Consider the following 25384-nt stretch of genomic DNA (forward strand, 5'->3'; position numbering starts at 1 on the left):
GGCTCAGGCTCTGCGCTGTCAGCACAGAGCTCAATGCTGGGCTCGAACTCACAAACGGCGAGATCATGACCTGAGCCGAAGTTGGACGCTTAATCGACTGAGCCACTTAGGCACCGCATCATATATTATTTTTTTTTAATGTATTGTTTGGATTTGATTTGCTAAAATTTTGTTGTGGATTTTTTACATCTTTGTTTATTAGGGATACTGGCCTATAGATTTATAATATCTTTGTCTGGTTTTGGTTTCAGAGTAATGCCTGCAACAGAGTGGGTTTGGTAGTATTCCCTCCTCTTCAGTTTTTGGGAAGAATACCTTAGAATAGGTATTATTTCTTTTCTTTTTTTTTTAACGTTTTATTTTTTATTTTTTAAGATTTACATCCAAATTAGTATATAGCGCAACAATGATTTCAGGAGTAGATTCCTTGATGCCCCTTACCCATTTAGCCCATCCCCCCCCCACATCCCCTCCAGTAACCCTCAGTTTGTTCTCCATATTTATGAGTCTCTTCTGTTTTGTCCCCCTCCCTGTTTTTATATTATTTTTGTTTCCCTTCCCTTAGGTTCATCTGTTTTGTCTCTTAAAGTCCTCATATGAGTGAAGTCATATGATTTTTGTCTGACTAATTTCACTTAGCATAATACCCTCCAGTGCCATCCATATAGTTGCAAATGGCAAGATTTCATTCTTTTTGATTGCTGAGTAATAGTCCATTGTGTGTGTGTGTGTGTGTGTGTGTGTGTGTGTGTGTGTACATACACCACATCTTCTTTATCCATTCATCCATCATTGGAAATTTGGGCTCTTTCCATGCTTTGGCTATTGATAGTGCTGCTATAAACATTGGGGTGTATGTGTCCCTTCAAAACAGCACACCTATATCCCATGGATAAATGCCAAGTAGTGCAATTGCTGGGTCATAGGGTAGTTTATTTTTAGTTTTTGAGGAACCTCCATGCTGTTTTCCAGAGTGGCTGCACCAGCTTGCATTCCCAGAATAGGTATTATTTCTTAATGATAGAATTTACTAGTGAAATCATCTAGATATGGGATTTTCTTTGTGAAAAGATTTCTCACTGCATTCAATTTCTGTGCTTGATAGATAGGGCTGTTTAATTTCTCTCTTTTTGAGTAAGCTTTGGTAGTTTGTATCTTTCAAGGGATTTGCCCATTTCATCTAAATTATTGAATTTATTTGCACATGGTTTATAATATTCCTTTATTATACACACTGCTACACTAGTGTGTAGTGATGTCACTTCTCATTCCTGGTATTGTTATTTTGTTGAGGTTTTTGAGAATCAGCTTTTGGTTTAATTGATTCTGTTGTCTTTCTGTTTTCTGTTTTTGACCCTTGTTATTTCCTTCCTTCTGCTTACCCTGGATGTAATTAGTTCCTTTTCTAGTTTCTAAAGGCTTGTTGTTTAGAAACCTGTCTTCTTTTTTATAATTTTTTTTTAATGTTTATTTATTTTTGAGACAGAGAGAGACAGAGCATGAACGGGGGAGGGGCAGAGAGACAGGGAGACACAGAATCTGAAGCAAGCTCCAGGCTCTGAGCTGTCAGCACAGATGCTGACGCGGGGCTCGAACTCACAGACCCGTGAGATCATGACCTGAGCTGAAGTCGGACGCTGAACCAACTGAGCCACCCAGGCACCCCACCTGTCTTCTTTTTTAATTTAATCTTTTAATGCTATAAATTTCCTGTTAAGCACTGCATTAGCTGCATCCCACAAATTTTGATATGTTTTCACTTTCATTTAGTTCAAAATGTTTTCTAATTTCTCTTATGATTTCTTCTTTGAACCATGGGTTACTTTTCTGTTAGTGGTTTCTAGTTTAATTCTGTTGTGATCACAAAACATACTTTATATGATTTCAGTCTCTAAATTGATTAAGATTTGTTTTATGGCCCAGATTATAGTCTGTCTTGGTGAATGTTTCACATACATTTGAAAAGTAGGTGTATATTCTGCCATTGCCGCTGGTAGTATTCTAAAAATATCAGTTAGGTCTACTTGGCTGGGAGTGTGGTTCAAGTTTTCTATACCCTTACTAATTTTCTATTTAATCAGTTGTTATTAGAATGATATGGAAATCTACAGCTATATTTGTGGATTCTTCTGTTTCTTCTCCCAATTCTATTTGTCTTCATATATTTTGAAATTGTGTTATTAATTGTATATACATTTGTTATTATAGGTTCTTGATGAATTGACACCTTTATCTTTATGAAGTCTTTTTTTTTTTTTTAATGTTTACTTATTTTTGAGAGAAAGAGGGAGAGCAGAGGAGGGGCAGAGAGAGAGGGAGACAGAATCCCAAGCAGGCTCCGTACTATCAGCGCCGAGTCTTATGTGGGGCTTGAACCCATGAACAGTGAGATCATGACCTGAGCTGAAAGCAAGAGTTGGACACTTAACTGACTGAGCCAACCAGGCACCCCTGAAGTCTTCTTATTTATTGCTGGTAATATTTCTTATTCTGAAGGATAATTTGTCTAGTATTAATATAGCCTATCCAGACTTATTTTGATTATCATTTACATGATCTGTTTCTGTTCCTTTACTTTTAAGTTTATTTATTTATTTTGAGAGAGAGAGAGAGAGAGAGAGCAGGAGAGACAGAGAGACTGGGAGAGAGAGAATCTCAAGCAGGCTTTGCACTGTCAGCAGAGTCCAATGTGAGGCTCCAGCTTATGAACCATGAGATTATGACCTGAGCCAAAACCAAGAATTGGATGCTTAACTGACTGAGCCACCCAGGTGCCCCTCTTTTCTTTGACTTTTAACCTATCTGTGTCTTTATATTTCAAGTGGGTTTCTTAGAAGTAGAATTTTACTTTTGGATTTTACTTTTTTGTCCAATCTGACTTTTCATTTCAGTCAAGCCATCTTAAATGCTGTTTCCTTTGATTTTTGGTACTTTCATTTTTCTACCATTTGCTCTTACTTAGCTTACTTTTTCCATGAAATTTAATTTGATTATAGTCATTGACTATAGCACATAGTTATACACACACACACACACACACACACACACACACACACAGCTAATAGTTTCCCTGTTAGCACAACTATATATAACCATAGATGGCTGGATATATGTTAATGTTATATTTGTATTTATGGGTAATTTTTTGTCTACATCTCCTGCTCTAGACTATTTTCTCTTCATCAGGAATACATCTTTTGTAGTTTTCCACATGATCTCTAATACAGTATTCTTAATACAGTGTGTGGGTACTCAGTTGCTGTCTGATGAAATATATCTTACTAATTATGTCCACAGCTTCTTGAAGGTGTTCAGTTTTTTTTCAATGGTACTTTATTTATGGTAGTTTTGGGGAAGGTCCACTGGTAAATTTCTCAGTGATTCTTAGAAGTTTTATTCCCAGAGTTTAGCTATCAAGTTATGTGAGTTTATTCAATTTTCGTTTTATTTGATAGGGTCACAGGTAGAGTAAGTTGTTTCTTATTATCAAATTCTTAATCAAGGTCAGCAGTGGCTTTATGATCCCAGGATGTTGCCTCACTTCATTCAGTCCTGAACCTACATACATTTAATTAATGGCCTCCCCCAAAGTGGGTGGGTTGGAAGTGTAGGTAGTGTGACTGTATGCAATCGATGCTGAAATAGCCCAGTGGCCAAAAACATTGGTGATTAGATTATCTCAAGTCTGGAAATCTAAAGTTAATATTGTTACTGCGAAATTTGTGAATTGCTTTTTGCCTTTTCCTGATCCTGGTGATCCTACTTACTTTGGGAAGGCAATTCAAAGATTCTTCCTAGGCTTGAGCTTAATGCTGAGATTGGGTGCCAGAACTATTTAAATTTTTAGGGTGGGAGATAGATAATGAGGAAACCCAGGACACTGGGTTTGCAGTTAAATCGAACTTTTAGTTCCTTATGTTTTGCCTTTGCCTGAATGACTATTTTTATATTCATTTGTGCTGAGGTTGATTTTAATAGATAACCATGTGGTTCCTGCTACTTCCTGTTTGATAATATTACAGGTATGAAAACAAATTAAACTAGCTTAGCTATTACATCATATTCACCTGAAGTCATGGGGCTTTGAACATGTTCTTTGAAGGATACCCATTATGCAAATCCATTTTTTTTCCATATTCTCAACAGCAGTTTGCATTAGATATCTCCTTCATAAATAGTTGTTGAGGACCTGATTTTGAGTGGCTTTGCCTGCACAGCAGCCCCTGCAGTATCTCCTGTTGGCCTTTAGGGTTGCTAGTACTCAGGAAACAAGTATGTCATCTGTGCCCTTATGTATAGCATTTGTGTACAGGATGTTTTCCCTTTCAGTCTTCCTCAGTTGGCATGAAAAACATCAGAAGTGATGGAACATTCTTTCTGTTATAACTCTTTCCAAAACACATCATTTTAGCAGTGTTACAGAGTCCCTAATAGTTGTATTTGGGTTATCTGTTATTTTTCTCAATAATTCAACCTTAATAGCTTCGTTGAAACTATTTATATATATCTAAAGTTCATATACTAGGCTAGTCTCTCCTACTGATTCCTTTTCATATCTTTTATCAATAAATTTTGGAGTGCCCAAAGATCAGTCCTTGGTTCTCTCTTCTTTTTTGTCCCATTTTCCAAGATAGTGATCTTATCCAGTCTCATGGCTTTGAATATCTTCTGTATGCTGATGGCTCCCAACTCTCTTTTTTGTTGTTGTTATTGTTTAACTTTTATTTCATTATCATAATCTTCACTCTGCAATCCAGCTAGACTTGGAGGGGAGTAAGGAAAACATGGAACCCGTGAAACTGCTGCAAGAACACAAAGATTATAGGAGATTTTGACAGATGGGGGTGGAGGGGTGCTTTCCCAAGCTACAGAAGGAATGGTCTAGTAGTTAAGGTAAAACACAAGTCAAATTTTTTAGATTTGTCCACAGTCAGCAGTAGTGATCTTCTTGCTGGTCTTGCCATTCCTGGACCCAAAATGCCTCATGGCTTCCACAATGTTCATGCCCTCCTTCAACTTGCCAGACACCACGTGCTTGCCATCCAACCACTCAGTCTTAGCAGTGCACGTGAAAAACTTGGAACCGTTTGTGTTGGGTCCAGCATTTGCCGTGGACAAGATGCCAGGACCTGTGTGCTTCAGGATGAAACTCTCATCATCAAATTTCCCCCCATAGATGGACCTGCCGCCAGTGCCATCATGGCATGTGAAGTCACCACCCTGGCGCATAAATCCTGGAATAATCCTGTGAAAGCAGGAACCTTTATAACCAAGTCCTTTCTCCCCAATGCTTAGAGCATGGAAGTTCTCTGCCATTTTTGGAACTTTGTCTGCAAACAGCTTGAAGGAGATGGAGCCCAAGGGCTCACCATCCATGGAGATGTTGAACATGGTGGGGTTGACCATGGCTGGGCAGCATGGGCGGCTCCAGGGTGGTGGCGTCTGCAAAGCCCCAATTCTTTTTTTTTTTTTTTAACTTTATTTATTTATTTTGAGAGAGAGCTAGAGAGAGCACCAGCACCTATGTGGGGGAGGGGCAGAGAGAGGGAGAGAGAGAATCCCAAGCAGGCTCCATGCTGTCAGTGCAGAGCCCGATGAAGGGCTCAATCTCACAAACTCAGACCTGAGACTCATGACCTGAGCTGAAATCAAGAGTCTGACCTTAACTGACTAAGTGACCTAGGCATCCCTGATAGCTCCCAGTTTAATCTCTGGCCAAGCCCTGTTCCTTGATCTCCAAAACTGTATATCCAGCTCCAACTGTATATCCACATGTCTAATAGGCAACCCTAACTTAATATGTCTCTAACTGAGCTTCTAATGGTCCGCCACAAACCAGCTTCTCCTGCAGCCTTCCCTATCTCAGTTAATGCTAACTCCATTCTTCTCATTGCTTGGACCAGAAACCTTGGTGCCATTCTTGATTCTTCTCTTTGTCTCACACCCAGTGTATGTATGGTCTCTCAGCAAATCCTGTTAGCTCTGTCTCCCAAAATGTGTCCACATTTGACCATTTATCACCATTCCTTCTGCCACCATCCTGCTCCATGTGACCACCCTTTGCCTGGTTTTTTAAAGTCACTTCTTAACTAGTCTCCCTGCTTCTGCTTTGCTTCCCTACTGTCTGTTGTTAGCACATTGCCAGAGTAACCCTGTTAAAATTTCACTTATAATTCTTATAATTTTTCTGTTGAAAACCTTCCAACAGTTTCCCATCTTACCCAGAAAAAAAGCTAAAGGCCTTAACTATTACGTATAAGAACATGTGTGATCTGATCCTCCATTACATCTCCATTCTCATTTTCTTTTGTTCTCTTCCTTGTTCACTCTGTTCCAGCCATGTGGCCTTTTTGCTCTTCCTTGAACATGCCTTTCCTTCAAAGCCCTTATACTTGCTGTTCAGTCTCTGTAGAATTCTCTTGCTGGTATCAGCAAAGCTAGCTTTCTCACTTTGGGTTTTTTCTTTCTGAAACCTTCCCTGGCTAACTTACTTGTTTTCCTGTCTCCTGCACTGGAATGTCAGCCTTATGAGGGTGGAGATTTTGTCTTGTTTTGTGTACTGCAGAATTCTGAGCACCTAGAAGTAGTGCCCGGCACATAGTAGATGTCCACATATTTAAAAATAAATGAATGAATAAATGATACTCATTCTCATAATACCTCTTAAAAAAGAAGATAGTAAGCTAACAGCACTACTAGATGTCAAGTTATGTTGAAAGAAAGAAGGATGGAAGGATTGAAAGGAGGCTGGAGGAAAAGTAAGGATTTGGAAAATAATTTGAAATTTCTCAAAATATAGGGCAATCCTATAAATATATGAATAGCAGTACTACTTTATTTAAATAACTATTTTAATATTTTTCCATGGAGCCCACAAAAATTAGTTACTACCATCAGTAGGAAACAGATTTGAACATCCAGCTGTGGTGTGAACCAGGAGATAAAGTTCTGCTCTCGATTAAGAACTGTGGACAAGTATTTCAGATGTCACTGAATCATTGTGTAGTTGAAGAAGGGTAACAATATGTCTTGGTTTTCCAGGAAGAGTCTTGGTTTCGTTGTTTTGTTAATTATTAATAGGGTGGGTTTTTAATTCTCTCAAGAGTCCAGGTCCGAATGGTAAGTTATAAGGGCACCCTATAATCAAGGTGCTTGCTTCTGGCTAGTGATTGTAGCAGAAATTGAAATTCATGCATCCTAAGAAATTGTGACTTCCCAAACCCCTATTCTGGTGACTAGTTGCTTTGAGAGACCCCACCTTTCAGGGTGGCACTAGTAAAACCTTGATTATCTGGCATATAACTGGAGAGCTTAAGAAAATGGTGAGTTTTTTTCTGTGCCAGTATAAGTACATGTAGAAAATATATGTATATTACACTATATGTATATTATTCTACAACTTAATGTTCTGTGTTTTTGTAGATAGATGTACTTTCTGTGTACATCAACATAATTTTATCAACGTAATTTCTGTGTTTTGTCAGTTTTCAAAAAATCAGTATAAAAAAAACAACGTATAGGAAACTTGCCCATATGAAACCATGAGATAAACAAAAAGAATGCTTTTGATATCTTAATCACAGCTAAAGAGTGCAAGATACATGGCTTACTATTTATGGTATAGAAATCCTTACATTGGGTTTCCACATTAGCAAAAAAGTAAATAACTCAGGCCAACTTGCCAAAATCTGGCCTAAAGGGAATTTTTGAAGAGAACTCATCACCATAAACACATGTATCTATGCAGAAATTCTCTTAAGAAAGAAAATAAGGAAATGCAAAGAAGCAAAAAGAAAAATTCTTCATGGTAAAATGACTCAATCACTGGTAACAATGCATTTCATATTTCTATTTTAATAAGTTTTGTTAGTTTGCCTATTTTTATATGGTCTTAATCCTACTGTATATGTAAATGTGCATCCTGTATCTCCCCCTCCCTGATTAATATTTAATATTTAAATATTTAATATATTTTAGTATTAAAATAGTTACTATTTTAACTATTTTTCTATGTGTTTTAGAATAGATTTCCAGAAGAGGAATTACTAGATTAAAAGTAAAGACTATTTTAAAAAGTTTTTTGATATATATATTGCCACACTGCTTTTCCTGAGTATTTTACCGATTAATACTTTAACCAATCATGTCTGATGGTGCTTATTTCATCACACCTGTGCTTGGGTTGGGAATTATGATTTTTTAAAATATTTGTGATTGCAAAAACAAGTAAAAGTTTCCTCACTTAGAATTTGCATTTCTTTCATTTTGTTGTGACCTTGTACATTTTTTCTGTAAACATATTACTGATTGTATCCTATTGTGTATTAAAATATAATTTTGTAGCTTAAGAGGGCTCCATGTAGGGGAAGACATCCCTTTTGAATAAAACTTTAATAGAGCATGCTCAGCACGTTCATGATGTGCTGTTTCTTTACGATAAAGACAATTATTCGTTTTTAATTAAGGATTAATTACCCAGGTTACCATATTGAAATTAACCTCAACAGCTGCAAAATCCTTTCCAAAATGCTTAATTAGTAGAAAACAATTCCCACAGTGGGGAAATGTGGCTTCCTATTAAGAAATATTTATCTAGCTAAGTATGTATAAATTATATCTAACAGCGTATATGTATATATATATATATATGTATTAGGTTTTGTTGATTTCATTGAGTGCTAATGAACAGCAAACTAATCATAGAAATTTTATATTTTTATCAGGAACAGTTAACATTTACTAAAATAATATCTTAAATATTTTCTTCTTTTAAAGGTATCATAGACGTCGTAGGAAACTGGATCCTCCAAAAGACAGATGATATTGAGGTTTTCAGGAATCAAAGAGATGTTATCTTGTGTCTTATTTGCCATTTGAGAAAATGCAATTGAGTGTATTCACTGTTATGTAGCAAAACAATAATAAAATGTCTTTTTATGTCTTAGAATGTCTTAGAATGTCAATTTCTTTATATATCTTAGGTAATTGTGGATTTGACATTCTTATATGCGGAAACCTACTTCATCTTATCTTGCCTTTGAGATATGAAGGTATACCATTTATTTTTATGTATCTAGTTGTGATTAAGTATTTTTACATTATCAGCCAAATATTGTTAGTAGTACAAATATGATTCATAAAAATGTGCATGGTTCTCCTTCACAGGGAGATTTTTTAATTGTCTTTGAAAAGAAACTCATGTGGTCCACCCAGAAAATAAATGTTATGATGTTTTCTTTCTTGTGGCTTCTAGGAAATAAATTCTAGTTGACCCTTGAACCACATGAGTTTGAACTGGTCTGCTTACACACAGAATTTTTTTTGATAAATATAGTACAGTACTGTAAATGTATTTTCTCTTAAGATTTTCTTAGTAACATTTTCTTTTCCCCAGCATTATTGTAACAATATAATAATATAAAATACATATAACATGCAAAATACATGTTAATGAATTATGTTAATCGGTGAGGCTACCAGTCATCATAGGCTATTAGTAATTAAAGTTTTGGGGAGTCAAAAGTTAGACATGGATTTTTGACTGCAATGGGGATTGGTACCCCTAACCCCTTTGTTCAGGGGTTAACTGTAGTTACATTTTAATTAGTTTCTACTGCTTGCTAGGTCCTTTACATATATATACATTATTATTAAATTCTCACAATAATCCTTTGAAGAAAGATCATCATTCCTACTTTATAGGTAAGGCCAAGTGACTTTGAACTCCACTTACCTAGCAAGTGGAGTGGGAGAGCCAGGATCCCAAATGGTCTGGTTCCAGAGCCTTTCTACTGTGCATTACAGTGACAAAGGGGTATTTTCTTTTACCCAAGAATGTACTTTCCTAGAAAGGATATTACAGAATTTGTTTTAAATTTTTTTTTTCTGGCTGTTTTAGAAATTATGCTAGCTTCAGAACACATGCAACTCTGTGGTTAAAATGTTAATATCACTAGTGTGATGAGAATGTTAATTGATTATTTTGCTGTTGGTTGTCACTACCACCTTATATGTGATCCTTAATGGCATTGCTGCCCCTCTGATTTCTGTTTAGGACGTGAGGAATCTTTTAAGAAGGTGGAAAGGTGCTTTATTGAAACTTGTAAAATATTTGTGATATTTTAAAATCTGATGTGGAAAATGATTTCATTGAAGTAAAATTGAAATGAAATTCATTGAAATGAAAACTTCATTTAAAGTCTGTTGTTTTGGGATGCCTGGGTGGCTTGGTCAGTTAAGTGTCTGACTCTGCATTTTGGCTCAAGTCATAATCCCAAATCTCAGTTTATGAGTTTGAGCCCCACATCAGGCTCTGCACTGACAGCATGAAGCTGCTTGAGATTTTCTGTCTCCCTCTCTCTCTGCCCCTCCCCGACATGTGCACACGTGCTCTCTCTCTCTCAAAATAAATAAAAACTTTAAAAAAATAAAATAAAAAGTCTATTCTTTAATCTAGTTCTTTTAATAGAGGAACTCTCCCTGAAGTTTCAAGTATTCAGTAAAAATGTAAGGAATAATAAATAGGAAAGAATTAAGGAAGTAATAATGGCCACCCTCTGTTACCAAAAGGAAATGTTTTTAAGTGGCTTCCTTTTATCATTAATATATTAATGTGGGGGAAAGAGCAAAGAAAAACAGGTTGATAGAACTTACGAATCAGAAATTTTAAATATTTACCAGCCATGTTCAGTGGCATATTTTTGAAAAATGATTAGATTTTTTTCCAGTTGATTTATATCCAAATTTTTACAAAGATTGAGATATGCCACATTATAAAAGTAGGAAGAATAAAGAATAAATTAATTAAAAACTTTTTTTCTAAGTACAAAGATGTACTAAATAGAGATTGTTTGATTGTAAGATGCCCAAACCACACATCCACATGTCAGTGCTTTGGAGAATTAACTTTGATTTTATTGTACTGGAACTACAGGTTAATACTGTAGATGCTAGAATTTTGGCTTTCATGGATTGCTGTTATTTAGTTTGCTAAGTAAGTACATATTCCATCACCACCATCACCTCCTTCCTCTCTGCTCCTTCCATTCTCTACCCCAGGGGTAGTAACTTATCCACCATCACAAACATTTTAGCAAAGGTCCACTTACTTGTCTCCTTTTTTCTAGAAATTTAAAAACTGCATAAGGTGGGATGGTCCTTTAAAGCGAATTCATTCAGTCGTGAAAAATTTTCCAGTTCGCATGTTTCCATTGATGAGGTGGATTAACACACCTCAAGCTGATATAAAAGCATTGTCAGTGAGCCACCAGAGGGCACTCTTAGAGTTCAATTCAAACACTGCTTACCCAAAGGCAGTAACAATGTGCTTAATTACCAGAGACTATTTGGATGTTCTTTAGGTAAGAATGTCTAGTAGAATAAATGGGAGTAGTGAAATTATGTGTTGAGATATTCTGAGGCCATTATTCATTCTGTTGATCTAGTTGTCAAGGATTTACCAAACCCCTAATACATTTGAAGAGGCATTATACTTTTTGCTAGGCCAACAGCAAAAAAATGGTCCCTTCTTAAGGATGATAATATCTACTTAACTAGTATCTACTGAGCCACTGAATTTTTATAATGATGTTTATAACTTTTTAAAAATGTTTAATGTTTATTTTTGAGAGAGAGAGAATGAGGTGGGGTAGGGCAGAGAGAGAGGGAGACACAGAATCCAAAGCAGGTCCCAGGCTCTCAGCTGTCAGCACAGAGCCTGGCATGGGGCTTGAACTTGTGAACTGTGAGATCATGACCTGAGCCAAAGTTGGACACTTAACTGACTGAGCCACCCAGGCACCCTTATAATGTTTATAAACCATAAGCATAATGCATTATTATTTTTTAATTAAAAAATAAATAGAAAATAAAAATTTCCCATAATTGTCCCTTGTAAAGATAACACTTCAATTTTTGCTTCACTTCTTCCCACTTATTTCACTGCATAAATATATTTCAAAGAGTAAAAACAGTATTAATTATGCATGCTGTTTTATAACTTGCTTTTTTCATTTAATAGAATTTTTTTGCCATATCATTAAATACTCTCATTTAATGAATGCATATTATTCTATAATCTGGATGTCATAATTAACTTCCTCACTGCTTTTAGGCATAATCATTGTTTCTCTTTGTTCCCTATTATAAATAATGCTGTTGGAGTGCCTGGTTGACTCAGTTGATTAAGCATTTGACTTTGGCTCAGGTTATGATCTTACTGCTCATGAGTTTGAGCCCCACGTTGGGCTCTGTGCTGACAGCTCAGAGCCTGGAGCCTGCCTCAGATTCTGTTTCTGTCTCTCTGCCCCTTCTCTGCTTGCATTCTCTCTCTCTCTCAAATATAAAATAAAACATAAATAATGCTGTTATTAACATTCTAGTGGATATTTTTCCTTTTTTAAAAAGACTTCATTTTTTAGAACAGTTTTAGGTTCACAGCAAAATTGAAAGGGAGGTACAGGTATTTTCCATGTCCCCACACATGCATAGCTTCCCTTGTTATCACCATCACCCACCAGGATGATGCATTTGTTACAATTGATGTACCCACATTGACACATCATCACCCAGAGTTCATAGTTTACATTAGGGTTTACTCTTGGTATTGTACATTCTGTGGATTTTGACAAATGTAGAATGGCATATTTCTACCATTATATTATCTACAGCATAGTTTTATTGCCCTAAAATTAGTGTCTGCCTATTTATCCTCTTTTCCTTCCTAACCCCTGGTAACCACTGATCTTTTTTGTCTCTATAGTTTCGCATTTTCCGTAATGTTATATGTTAGAATCATACAGAATGTTGCATTTTCAGGTTGGCTTCTTTCACTTCGTAGTGTGTCTTTCCATAGCTTGGTAGCTAATCTCTTTTTAGCGCTGAAAAACAGTCCACTGTCTGGACATACCATGCTTTATCCACTCACCTACTGAAAGGTTTGTTGGTCACTCCCAAATTTGGGAATGATAAATAAAGCTGCTATAAACATCTGTGCACAAGTGTGGACATAAGTTTGCATCTCCTTTGAGTAAATACCAAGGGGCATGATTACTGGATTGTAAGGTAAGAGTAAGTTTAGTTTTGTAAGAAACTGCCACGTTTGTTTCTAAAGTGGCTGGACCATTCTGCATTCAGACCAACAGTGAATAAGTTTCTGTTGCTGCACATCCTCACCAGCATTTGGTGATGTGAGTGTTTTTGGATTTTGACCACTCTAATAGGTGTGTAGTTGTATCTGATTGTTTTAATTTGCATTTCTTTGATGCATGACTGTGGAGCATCTTTTCATATACTTATTTGCCATCTGTGTATCTTCTTTATTGAAGTGTCTGTTAAGGTCTTTGGCCTATTTTTTAATCAGGTTATTTGTTTTAATCGGGTTATTTGTTTAATCAGGTTATTTAATTGGGTTATTGTTGAGTTTTAAGAGTTCTTTTTATATTTTGTATATTAATCTATTATCAGGTAGGCCTCTTACATATATTTTCTCCCAATCTGTGGCTTGCCTTTTCATTCTCTTCACACTGTCGTTTCACAGAGCAGAAATTTTTAATTTTCATGAACTCTAGCTGATTAATTTTTTCTTTCATGGATCATGCCTTTGATGCTGTATCTGAAAAGTTATCATCAAACCCAAGATCATCTAAACTTCCTCCCATGTTATTTTCTAAGAGTTTGATAGTTTTGCATTTTACCTTTAAGTCTGTGACCCTGTGTGTGTGTGTGTGTGTGTGTGTGTGTGTGTGTGTATGTGTGTATGTATGATCCATTTTAAGCAAATTTTTATGAAGGATGTAAAGTCATTGTCTAGATTATTATTATTATTATTATTATTTTTTTTTTGCATGTGTAGTTGTTCCAGCTCCATTTGTTGAAAAGACTCTTTGCTTCATTGTATTGCATTTACTCCTTTGTCAACAATCAGTCGACTGTATTTATGTGGTTCTGTTTTTAGGCTCTCCCGTTCTGTTCTGTTGAAATATTTTGTCTGCTTGTTCACTAGTACTGCACTCCCTTGACTGTAGCTTTGTAGTAAGTCTTGAAATCAGACAGGGTCAGTCCTCTCACTTGGTTCTTTTTCAATACTAGTATATTGCATTAATTGATTTTTTAAAGTTGTACTAGCCTTATACACCTGGCATAAGTTCTATTTGATCATGGTGCATAATTCTCTTTTACACCTTTTTTTTTTTTTTTTTTTTTTAGATTTGAATTGCTAGTATTTTGTTGAGGATTTTTGCATCTATATTCATTTTAGATACTAGCTAGTGGCTTTCTAGTAATGTCTTTGTCTGGTTTTCGTCTCAGGGTAATGTTGGCCTCATAGAATGAGTTAGGAAGTATTCCCTCTGCTCTATTCTATGAAAAAGATTGTAGAGAATAGGTATTATTTCTCTCTTAAACGTTTGGTAGAATTCATAGTGAACCCATCTGGGCCTGGTGCTTTATATTCTGGAAGGTTATTATTGATTCAATTTCTTTAATAGATACAGGCTTATTCAAGTAGTCTTTTTCTTGTGTGAATTTTGCCAGGTTGTGTCTTTCAAAGAGTTGGTGCCCTTTATCTAAGTTATCTGAGGGTATAGAGTTAGTTGTCCATGGGAATTGTAATAATGTCCCTTGTTTCATTTCTGATACTAGCAATTTGTGGCTTCTCTTTTTTTCTTAGTTAGCCTGGTTAGTGGCTTATTAATTTTTTTTATCTTTATAAAGAATGAGCTTTTGATCTTATCAATTTTTCTATTGATTTCCTGTTTTCAATTTTACTGATTTCCACTCTAATTCTTATTATTTCCTTTCTTCTGCGTACTTTAGATTTAATTTGCTCTTCTTTTTCTAGTTTCCTAAGGTGGGAGCTTAGATGGTTGGTTTTAGATATTTCTTTTTTTTTCTAACATGTATATTCAATGCTAAAATTTCCCTTTAAGCATTTGTGGCTTACACTGCATCCCACAAATTTGGTAAGTTGTGTTTCATTTTCATTTAGTGCAAAGTACTGTTTAATTTCTCTTGATATTTCTTTTTTGACCCACTTGTTATGTAGCGGTGTATTGTTTAATCTTCAAGTATTTTGGGATTGTCCAGCTGGCTTCCCATTAATGATTTCAAGTTTAATCCCACTGTAATCTGAGAGCAGACATTGCATGATTTCTGGGGTTTTTTTAGTTAATTAATTAATTTTTAATTTATATTCAAGTTAGTTAGCATATAGTGCAATAATGTTTTTAGATTCCAGTGATTCATCTCCTATGTATAACACCCAGTGCTCATTGCAACAAGTGTCCTCTTTAATGCCCCTTGCCCATTTAACCCATCCCCCACCCACAGCCCCTCCAGCAGCCTTCAGTTTGTTCTCCATATTTAAGAGTCTCTTATGTTTTGTCCCCCTCCGTTTTTATATTATTTTTGCTTCCCTTCCCTTATGTTCATCTGTTTTGTATCTTAAATTCCACCTATGAGTGAAGTCATATGATATTTTTCTTTTACTGACTTATTTCACTTAGCATAATACCCTCTAGTTCTATCCATGTTGTTGCAAATGGCAGGGTTTAATTCTTTTTGATTGCTGAGTAATACTCCATTGTAAATATAAACATCTTCTTTATCCATTCATCCCTCAATGGACATTTGGGCTCTTTCCATACTTTGGCTATAGACATTGTATGATTTCTATTTTAAATTTGTCAAGTTGTGTTATATGACCCAGAATGTGGTCTATATTAGTGACTGTTTCATGTGAACTTGAGAAGAATATGTATTCTGCTGTTGTTGGTTGAAGTAGTCTATAGATGTCCATTTTATCTATTTGATTGATGGTGTTGTTGAGTTCAGGTATGTCTTTACTGATTTCCTGCCTGCTGGATCTGTCCATTTCTGATAGAGGGGGTTAAAGTCTACAATTATAATAATGGATTCATCTATTTCTCTTTGCAGTCTCATCAGTTTTTGCCTCACATATTTTTGGCATTCTGTTGTTAGGTGCATATGCTTTAACAGTTGTTATGTCTTCTTGGAGAATTGATCATTTTATCATTATGTAATGTCCTTCTTTTCCCTGATAGCATTCTTTGCTCTGAAGTGTGCTATGTCTGAAATTAATATAGCTGCTCCTTTTTTTTTGAATAGTGTTACTATAGTATATCTTTCTTTCTTTATTTTTAATCTGTATGTGTTTTTATATTTTAAATGGGTTTCTTGCAGACAACATAGAGTTAGGTCTTGTTTTTTTATCTAATCTGACAATCTCTGTCTTTTAATTGGTGCCTGTAGACCATTGACATTCAAAATGATTGCTGAGATAGCTGGATTACTTTCCACTATATTTGCTACTGTTTCCTATTTGTTGCCCTTGTTCTTTGTTTCTATTCTATTTTTGTTTTTTACTTTTTCTGCCTTTTATGGTTTTGATTTATGTGACTCCGTTTTCTCTCCTTTCTTAGCACATCTGTTACACCTTTTTTCCCCTTAAGGCCTTCCTACTTGCCAGGCCCTGTTGTAATATACTTCTTTTTTAAAAATCCTTTTTAGTGGTTGCCCTAGAGTGATTGCATATATACATTTGCAAATAAGCCGAGTCCACTTTCAAGCAACACTATACTGCTTCATGGGCAGTGCAAGTATTTTATAAAAACAAGATAATTCTAATTCCTCCCTCCTGTCTCTTGTATCGTTGTGGTCATTCATTTCTCATGCATAAGCGTATATACATATAATCAGATACACTGTTGTTATTTTTTTAAACAAACTGTTATGTTAGATCAGTGAAGAGTAAGAAAAAGTTTGGGTTTTGTCTTGACTTATCCTTCACCACTGCTCTTTATGTAGATCTGAGTTTCTGACCTGTCTTGTTTTCCTTCTCTCTAAAGAACTTCTTTTAATAGTTTTACAAGACAGGTCTATTGGCAACAGATTCTTTACATTTTTGTTTGTTTGACAAAGTCTTTATTTCTCCTTCACTTTTGAAGGATAGTATTACAGGGTACAGAATTCTAGGTTGGTGGGTTTTTCTGCTCTCAATGCTTTAAATATTTCCCTCTATTTTCTTCTTGCTTACATGGTATCTGAAGGAAGTTGGATGTAATTCTTACTCTGTAGCACTTGATCAAAGTTTTTAATTAAGCATTTGTGTGTGTGTGTGTGTGTGTGTGTGTGTGTGTGTGTGTGTATGTGTGTGTGATTATTTGATAAATATCCATCTTTCCTACTAAACTCAGCTCTATAATTTGCAAGGTCCCTGACTGGCTTTGTTTACCACTGTGTCCTTAGTGCCTAATATGGCCTGGTACATTCATATAACCACAAACATGATGTTGTAAAAGATTTGCTGTAGTGCAGAGCACTTTAACCTAAGAATTTTACAAATGGGATTTGGGGACAGGTGATATCTATGTGTAGAATTTTGAGGATATATATCTGTGTGTTTTCCTGGGGATAGAATCTGTTGTTTTTCAATTCATTAAAGGCTGTAGCACATAATGCCCTAGTTCTTACTTGCCTGCAGCTAAGTACATAATAACATTAGTACTGGAGTGCTGTTAATATGCAAGATAGAAAGTTTGGTTTCCACATATTCTAAGAAAGCAACCTTAGTTAGATTCCAAGCATTTTTAAGAACAGAAGAAAACAAGACAGCATGTACCTCCATTTTGGAAAGCTCTAGCAATGTATGCAAACCCTTACTTACGGAATATTTTTCAGTTGTGTATTTATGATTTCCAGAAAGGAATCAGCTGAAGTATCAGCACATAAGCCCAAGAGGTTAGCAAATTATTTTATTTGCTGAAGGCATAAATAAATGTCTTCATTGCTTACAGGAAAAGGGAATGATTTCTTAGATTTTTTTTCTCAGAAGTTCAAAATGACTTGCTAATATTCTTAGCAAAATAATTTGCAAATACTGTCCCAATTACAGTTTGGCCATTAGCCCCCTACTAGTTTTTAATATGCTGTTTAACCTTCTGAAAGAAAAGATATTTTAACACGCTGGGAAGAAATGCCCAGGTAGAATATATATGTAATGTGCTTTCTAGTTTGGCACAAAGGCATCTACTTTGATTTAGTCACATCATCTTCATATTTATATAGCATCTTCCTATAGGATTCCTGACATGCTCCACAGTTATGATTGCCTGAATTCTTATAATGTTGCTTATAAACATTTTTAGATGGAGAAGCTGAGGCAGAGTTCCACAATTACATATGGAAATTACAAGTAGAATCCTGAGTCAGTCTTTAATTCAACAAGATTGTATTTTCTTTCCAATTTTCTCTCCAGGTATATAATTACTTCAGCACATTTTATTAAGCACTTGTAGAGTTCAAGCCACTGTATATTCAAAGATGAGACCTTATTCCTGATTGACAAAATATCTTGCCCAGACCTTTCCTAATCCCCTCTAGTCAGAATTCACCTCTTCCTTCTCCATAGTCCAAAGCACATTGAATTACTAATGTATTGCCCTCTTTAATTTATCTTGAATTAGAGCAAAAATTGTGGTTGGTAACATGGTCAGTGTGCCAATTTTAATTAATCCTGTTGGTCTTTTTCCTCATTGCCACCCAGGTAGAACTACCATCAGTAGGATCAAAGAAGATAGAAATAGTAGACCCGAAAATCACCTTAAAGATGATTTTGAGGCACATACTTTGATTTTATAGGTAGGGGAACTGAGATTCAGTAAGACTAATTGACTTGCCCAAGATCACAGCATGGCAGAACGAACCAATGTCTTTAAATATTAAGGATATTTTTATATGTGTTACGCACACACATACTGATGAAATTTGCAACAACAGATGTGTTCATTGATATACTGTGAACTCTGGCTCTGCCTGGTGATGTTTGCCAATTTCCATGGTGCACATATTCTCATCATGGCTGATTTAATCTACCAAAAGTTTAACAACTGGCTCACAAAATTTCTGAAAATTTAATAATTGTATATCAGGTTGCTATGAACCAGCTCTAGCATTCCACTGGATGTGCCCCTGAAATCATGTATTTACAATTAAAACATTCGACCATTTTCTTACTCTTTCTAGTTATCCATTCAGAGACACTTTACCTTATTTTCTGATTAATATTTCCGTGAGGAAATAAATTATTCCTCACATGTCAGCTTTATTTATTTTTTTAAGTTTTTTTTTTTAATGTTTATTTATTTTTCAGACAGAGAGAAACAGAGCATGAACGGGGGGGAGGGTCAGAGAGAGGGAGACACAGAATCCAAAACAGACTCCAGGCTCTGAGCGGTCAGCACAGAGCCTGACGCAGGGCTCCAACTCGCAACCACAAGATCATGACCTGAGCCGAAGTCGGACGCCCAACCGAGTGAGCCACCCAGGTGCCCCTGTACATGTCAGCTTTAATCTTCACTTTAAGGTGTTTTTGTTTTGTTTGTTTTGTTTTTAGGATTTAATAACTTGTTAATAAGTGTTTAAAACTACTTGAGGGTCTGTCTATTAAGAGAACTTTGGATGAATCCCTGAGTATCAGTTATCTATTGTTAGGTTACAAATCTCCCCAAATACTTATTAGCTTAAAACAACAACCCGGCGCGCCTAGCAGCTCGGTTGGTTGAGTGTCCAACTTCGGCTCAGGTCATGATCTTATGGTTTGTGAGTTCAAGCCCCATGTCGGGCTTTGCACTGATAATGTAGAGCCTGCTTCCGATTCTGTCTTCCTCTCTCTCTGCTCCTCCTCCTCTCACACAAGCACGCTCTCTCAAATAAGTAAACATTAAAAAAATTTTGTTTAAAGAAATTAAAAAAAAAAACCTATAGTTTACGGTTCTGGCTAAATCTTGTCTAGGTTGGGCTCACCTGATCCTGACGGGGTTTGTCCATGCATCTGAGGTTGTTAATGCAACCCATTAATAGGGTTGATGAGGCTGGCTGGTCTTAGCTGTTGTCACCCATATGTCCAGTGATAGAGTGGCTGTTGGCTGAAGCCGTAAGGGGAACTTTGTGTTTCTCACTATCCAGTGAGTCAGACCTGGCCTGTTCACATAGCTTCAGGGTTTCAAGGGTACAGAGTGAAAACTACAAGGTCTCTTAAGGCCTAGTCTCCAAACTGGTCATTACTTCCACAAGTCCATCCCAGTTGAGGGAGTAGGGAAATAGACTCTACCTTTTGAAGGGAGAAACACCAAATATTGTGGCCATTCCATTCCATTCCATTACTGATTTGTTTTAAGGTTTAGATCGTTACGTCCATGGGACAGAGGTGAGTGTACATGGCATGGTTGGCCTTCAGTCAGAAATTGATTAGGGAGGCCAGGGTGGCTCAGTCGGTTAAGCATCTGACTTCGGCTCAGGTTAAGCGTCTGATTTCAGCTTAGGTCATGATCTCACAGTTCGTGGGTTCAAGTCCCACACTGGGCTCTGTGCTGACAGCTCAGAGCCTGGAACCTGCTTCGGATTCTGTGTCTCCTCCTCTCTCTCTCTCTGCCCCTCTCCCGCTCGCACTCTGTCTCTGTCTCTCTCTCAAAAATAAACATTAAAAAAATTTATAATAAAAATTTTAAAAAAGAAATTGATTAGAGTTTTCTTTTCCAGTGTTTAAAAGAAATTAATAACCTTTACTTATAAACCATCTCTACTTGGATGATCACTCATTGATACACTCAACAACTAATAATTTCCTTATCAGTTTAATTCATATATTTTAACACTCTCTTCTGCACACACTAGGTAGCTAAGGGTTGGGAGGGGGGCAGAACTAAACAATAAGGCAGTATTGTCTGCCTAACAATTGGAGACCAATATAAGACATTAAGTAATCAATTGATAAATTTTATACCATCATTCAGGTTCAGGAAAAGAAACAGTCACTGGAGAAGAGATTAGTTGGGGAAGATTTCTTCATAGAGAACCACTTTTTATTTATTTTTTAAAATTTAAATCCAAGTTGGTTAACATATATTGTAATAATGATCTCAGGAATAGAATTTAGTGATTGATTACTTACATATAACACCCAGTGCTCATCCCAACAAGTGCCTTCCTTAATACCCATCACCCATTTAGTCCATCCCTCCACCCAACACCCCATCAGCAACCCTCAGTTCTCTGTATTAAAAGTGTCTAATGGTTTGCTTCCCTCTCTGTTTTTATTTTACTTTTCCTTCTCTTCTCCTATGTTCATCTGTTTTGTTTCTTAAGTTCCACATGAGTGAAATCATATGATGCCTTTCTCTGACTGACTTATTTCGCTTAGATAATACATTCTAGTTCTATCCATGTTGCTGCAAATGGCAAGATTTTTTCTTTTTGATCATCAAATAATATTCCATTGTGTGTAAATACCACATCTTCTTTATCCATTTGTCAGTTGATGAATATTTGGGCTCTTTCTATACTTTTGCTATTGTCAATAGTGTTGCTGTAAACATTGGGGTACATGTGCCCCTTTGAATCAGCACTCCTGTATCCTTTGGATAAATACCTAGTAGTGCAATTGGGTACTTTTATCTTTAATTTTTTGAGGAACCTCCGTACTGTTTTCCAGAGAGGCTGCACCAGTTTGCATTCTCACCAGCAGTGCAAAAGGGTTCCTCTTTCTCTGTATCCTCACCAACATCTATTGTTTCCTGAGTCATTAATTTTAGCCATTCTGACAGGTGTGAGGTGGTATCTCATTGTGATTTTGATTTGTATTTCCCTGATGAGTGATGTTGAGCATCTTTTCATGCGTCTGTTACCATCGGAAAAGTGTGTATTCATATATTTTGCCCATTTCTTCAGTGGATTATTTGCTTTTTGGGTGTTGTTTGATAAGTTCTTTATAGATTTTTGGATACTAACCCTTTATCTGATATGTCATCTCCTATTCCCTTGGTTGCCTTTTAGTTTTGCTGATCGTTTCCTTCGCTGTGCAGATTTTTATCTTGATGCTTTTATTTCCCTCGCCTCTGGAGCCATGTTAAGTAAGTATTTGCTGTGGCCGAGGTCAAAAAGGTTGTTACCTGTTTTCTCCTCTAGGATTTTGATGGCTTCCTGTCTTATGTTTAGGTCTTTCATCCATTTTGAGTTTAGTTTTGTGTATGGTGTAAGAAAGTGGTCCAGGTTCATTCTTCTGCATGTCGTTGTCCAGTTTTCTCAGCACCACTTGCTGACGAGACGGTCTTTATTCCATTGGATATTCTTCCCTACTTTGTCAAAGATTAGTTGGCCATGTGTTTGTGGGTCCATTTCCGGGTTCTCTATTCTCTTCCATTGATCTGAGTGTCTGTTTTTGTGCCAGTACCTTACTGTCTTGATGATTACAGCTTTGTAGTACAGCTTGAAGCCCGGCATTGTGATGCCTCCAGCTTTGGTTTTCTTTTTCAAGATTGCTTTGGCTATTTGAGGTCTTTCTTGGTTCCATACAAATTTTAGGATTGTTTGTTCTAGTTCTGTAAAGAATGCTGGTGTTATTTTGATACAGATTGCATTGAATAGGTAGATTGCTTTGGGTAGTATCGACATTTTAACATAGTTCTTTTTCCAAACCATGACCATGGAATATTTTTCCTTTTTTAATGTGTGTCTTCTTCAGTTTCTCTCATAAGCTTTCTATAGTTTTCAGCATATAGATTTTTCACCTCTTTGGTCAAGTTTATTCTTAGGTATTTTATGGTTTTGGTGCAATTGTAAATGGGATCAATACCTTGATTTCTCTTTCTGATGCTTCATTATTGGTGTAGAGAAATACAACCAATTTCTGTACATTGATTTTATAACCTGAGACTTTGCTGAATTCATGTATCAGTTCTAGCAGTTTTTTGGTGGAGTCTTTTGGGTTTTCCACATAGAGTATAATGTCGTCTGTAAAGAGTGAAAGTTTGACTTCCTCCTTGCTGGTTTGGATGCCTTTTATTTCTTTTTGTTGTCTGATTGCTGAGGCTAGGACTTCTAACACTATGTTGAATAACAGTGGTAAAGTGGAACAATGAGCAAGTTTTTATTAATCACTCTTTTTCCCTTTTATCTTTGTTCTAATTCTAGTTGCTGAAATGTAATGTTCATTGAATCAGATAATAAAAAAAATAAAGCTTGGACTTTTAATTTTTTTCATTTCTACTTATTTCATTTTATTGTAATTTATAAAAGCATTAGACCACAAGAGATGAAGGAACTGTCCCTTTAGCAGAAGATTTGACAACTCCTGTTTTATAGTATACTTTCCAGACAATTATTCAGCTTTGGCTTGAACCCTTCTAGTAACTAGGAGCTCATTACCTTTCTAGGAAGCTAATTCATTATTGGACTGTTCTGATTATTAGAAAATGTTTTCTTAGACTGAGTAGAATTCAACCTTCCTATGATTTGTAATCCTAAGACTTGATCCTGCCCCTGGAACTATACAACATAAATGTTTTATGTACGACAGATCTTTTAATGTACGACAGATCTGTGGATATTCAAAAACACTTGTCATATCCCTCTTTAGTTTTCTTTAAGCCTCACTTTTTCTGATTATCCATATGACAGTTTCCAGAACCTCCTTGTCCTGATTGCCCTTTTCTGGACGTACTCTTTTAATAATGTCTTTCTTAAAATGTATTACCCAGAGCTAAATGGATCATAAATTTCTTGTTCTGGACAATAAATATACCTCTGCTAATGGTGCCAATAATGCAGTAAGCTTTTTAGCAGTCCTGTCACTGTTGATTCACAATGAGTCATAATTTCTTAAGAGGGAATCAGAACTTCAGAATAGTCTCCATAGTCAGCTGACTCCTTGTGTAAATACACTTGTCTGCCTTTTTTGATTCCTTTTAGGGAGGAAAGAAAAAAGTTAATTTTCATTTCTAACCTTGCTGATTTTTAATTTTTCCATTTAAATATTGGCAACATGGCTGGTAATGTGACAGCAGATTTTAAGCAGGGGTGCTATATTTAGAAACATCATTGTGGGTAAAGGGTGGAGGGTAGCAGATGAACTGGAACAGGAGGGAGATGAAATGTTGGACGAACTGTTCAGTGACTGATATAGAAACTCAGATGACAAATGACAATGGCCTTAGTTAGAGAAGAAACAAAGAAGATGTAGAGAAGGGAACAGAACCCAGAGATACGTAAGTAATAAAAATTAATAGGACTTGATAACTAATTTATATGGAAATGACAGTAATGAGTGAGGAAGGGGGAAATGGCAGCTCCTGACATTTAGAAGCTGACCTGGCATTTACAGGTAAGCCATGTTATTTCCTGTCGGGCGTAAGAACTTCACAGAATACTATCCGATGAGATATTCTGAGGCCATAATAACATGAGACAAAACAGGTCCACTCCATGCTTTGTCTAAGTGTAGACAAAAGCAGTCACTGTGCCATCTACAAAATTCCAAACACCCGCTTCTTTTGACTGAAATGAGTGATGGCACTTTTTACCAATTATAGCATTGTCCTTGCTCTGGGCTCTCCTTCCTGTACAGAAGATGTGTTGAGATCACTATCATAAAATTTCCCCTTTCTGCCAGCATTCAATCTAGAATAGACCACTGCATCCTTAGACTCTTTCTCAAATTACTCAAGCAAATAGCAAATCCTATAATGGGTTCTTTTTGATGCTCTCATACTGAGTTCTATGGTTCCCTATGCTGTGCATTCTTTACTGCAAATGAGCCATAACTCACCTCATTCAACTAGAGATGGGTTCCTGGTTGTCTCCAGCTGAAGGGCGTTAAGAATAATTCCAGAGTTTCTTGCTTGGACAATAGGTATAGAAATAAAGTATACTTTATTTAGTATAGAAGTAAAGAATACTAGATGAGAGGAAGGTAATGTCTTCAATTTTTAACAGCTTATCTTTGAAATAATAGTGGTTTAATCTCAGTGGGGATATCTAGGAGGATTTTGGTTGGATATATGGCTCTGGGGCTTAAGAAAGATGTCTTTTAAAATAATAATTTTTCTTTTTTTTTTTTTTTAAGTTTACCTATTTATTTTGAGGGGGTAGGTGAGAGTGGGGAAGGGGAAGAGAGATTGGAGAGAGAGAATCCCAAGCAGGCTCCACACTATCAGCGCAGACCCCGACTCAGGGCTCAGTCTCACAAACTGTGAGATCATGACCTGAGCCGAAATCAACAATTGGATGCTTAACTGACTGAGTGAGCCACCCAGGCTCATCTTAAAGGTTTTATTAATTATTATTATTATTTTAATGTTTATTCACTTTTGAGAGAGAGAGAGAGAGAGAGAGAGAGAGCGAGCGCACAAGCGGGGGAGGGGCATAGAGAGAGGGAGACATAGAATCTGAAGCAGGCTCCAGGCTCTGACCTGTCAGCACAGAGCCCAACATGGGGCTTGAACTCACAAATCGTGAGATCATGACCTGAGCTGAAGTCAAGATGCTTAACCAACTAAGCCACTTAGGCACCCCAAGATTTTATTTTTAAATA

The 25384-nt window shown here is 36.3% G+C and overlaps 2 protein-coding genes across 6 annotated transcripts in view; one reads left to right on the forward strand and one right to left on the reverse strand.

Moving 5' to 3' along the window:
- MRPL42 (mitochondrial ribosomal protein L42) overlaps window positions 1-25384 on the forward strand; it is a 69456-nt gene that overhangs the window by 24363 nt on the left and 19709 nt on the right. For 3 of the 5 annotated variants that reach the window (XM_015070461.3, XM_053226605.1, XM_015070462.3), the window contains one exon: window positions 8776-10438. The exons of 1 other annotated variant lie outside the window; for it this stretch is intronic. Coding sequence is in view for 2 of the 4 variants with exons in the window: in XM_015070462.3 (XP_014925948.1) it covers window positions 8776-8821 (46 nt within the window). In the remaining 2 variants the exon portion in view is untranslated. Of the gene's footprint in view, window positions 1-3964; window positions 4737-8775; window positions 10439-25384 lie in introns of those variants that run through there. One more of the 5 variants, XM_053226606.1, reaches the window with a different exon arrangement.
- LOC128316464 (peptidyl-prolyl cis-trans isomerase A-like) lies at window positions 4696-7302 on the reverse strand. The gene has a single exon (XM_053226608.1). The coding sequence runs from the start codon at window positions 5404-5406 to the stop codon at window positions 4915-4917; it is 492 nt and encodes a 163-aa protein (XP_053082583.1). The 5' UTR covers window positions 5407-7302; the 3' UTR covers window positions 4696-4914.

Source organism: Acinonyx jubatus, chromosome B4 (genome assembly GCF_027475565.1).
Source record: "Acinonyx jubatus isolate Ajub_Pintada_27869175 chromosome B4, VMU_Ajub_asm_v1.0, whole genome shotgun sequence".
In the NCBI taxonomy this organism is placed as follows: Eukaryota; Metazoa; Chordata; class Mammalia; order Carnivora; family Felidae; genus Acinonyx; species Acinonyx jubatus.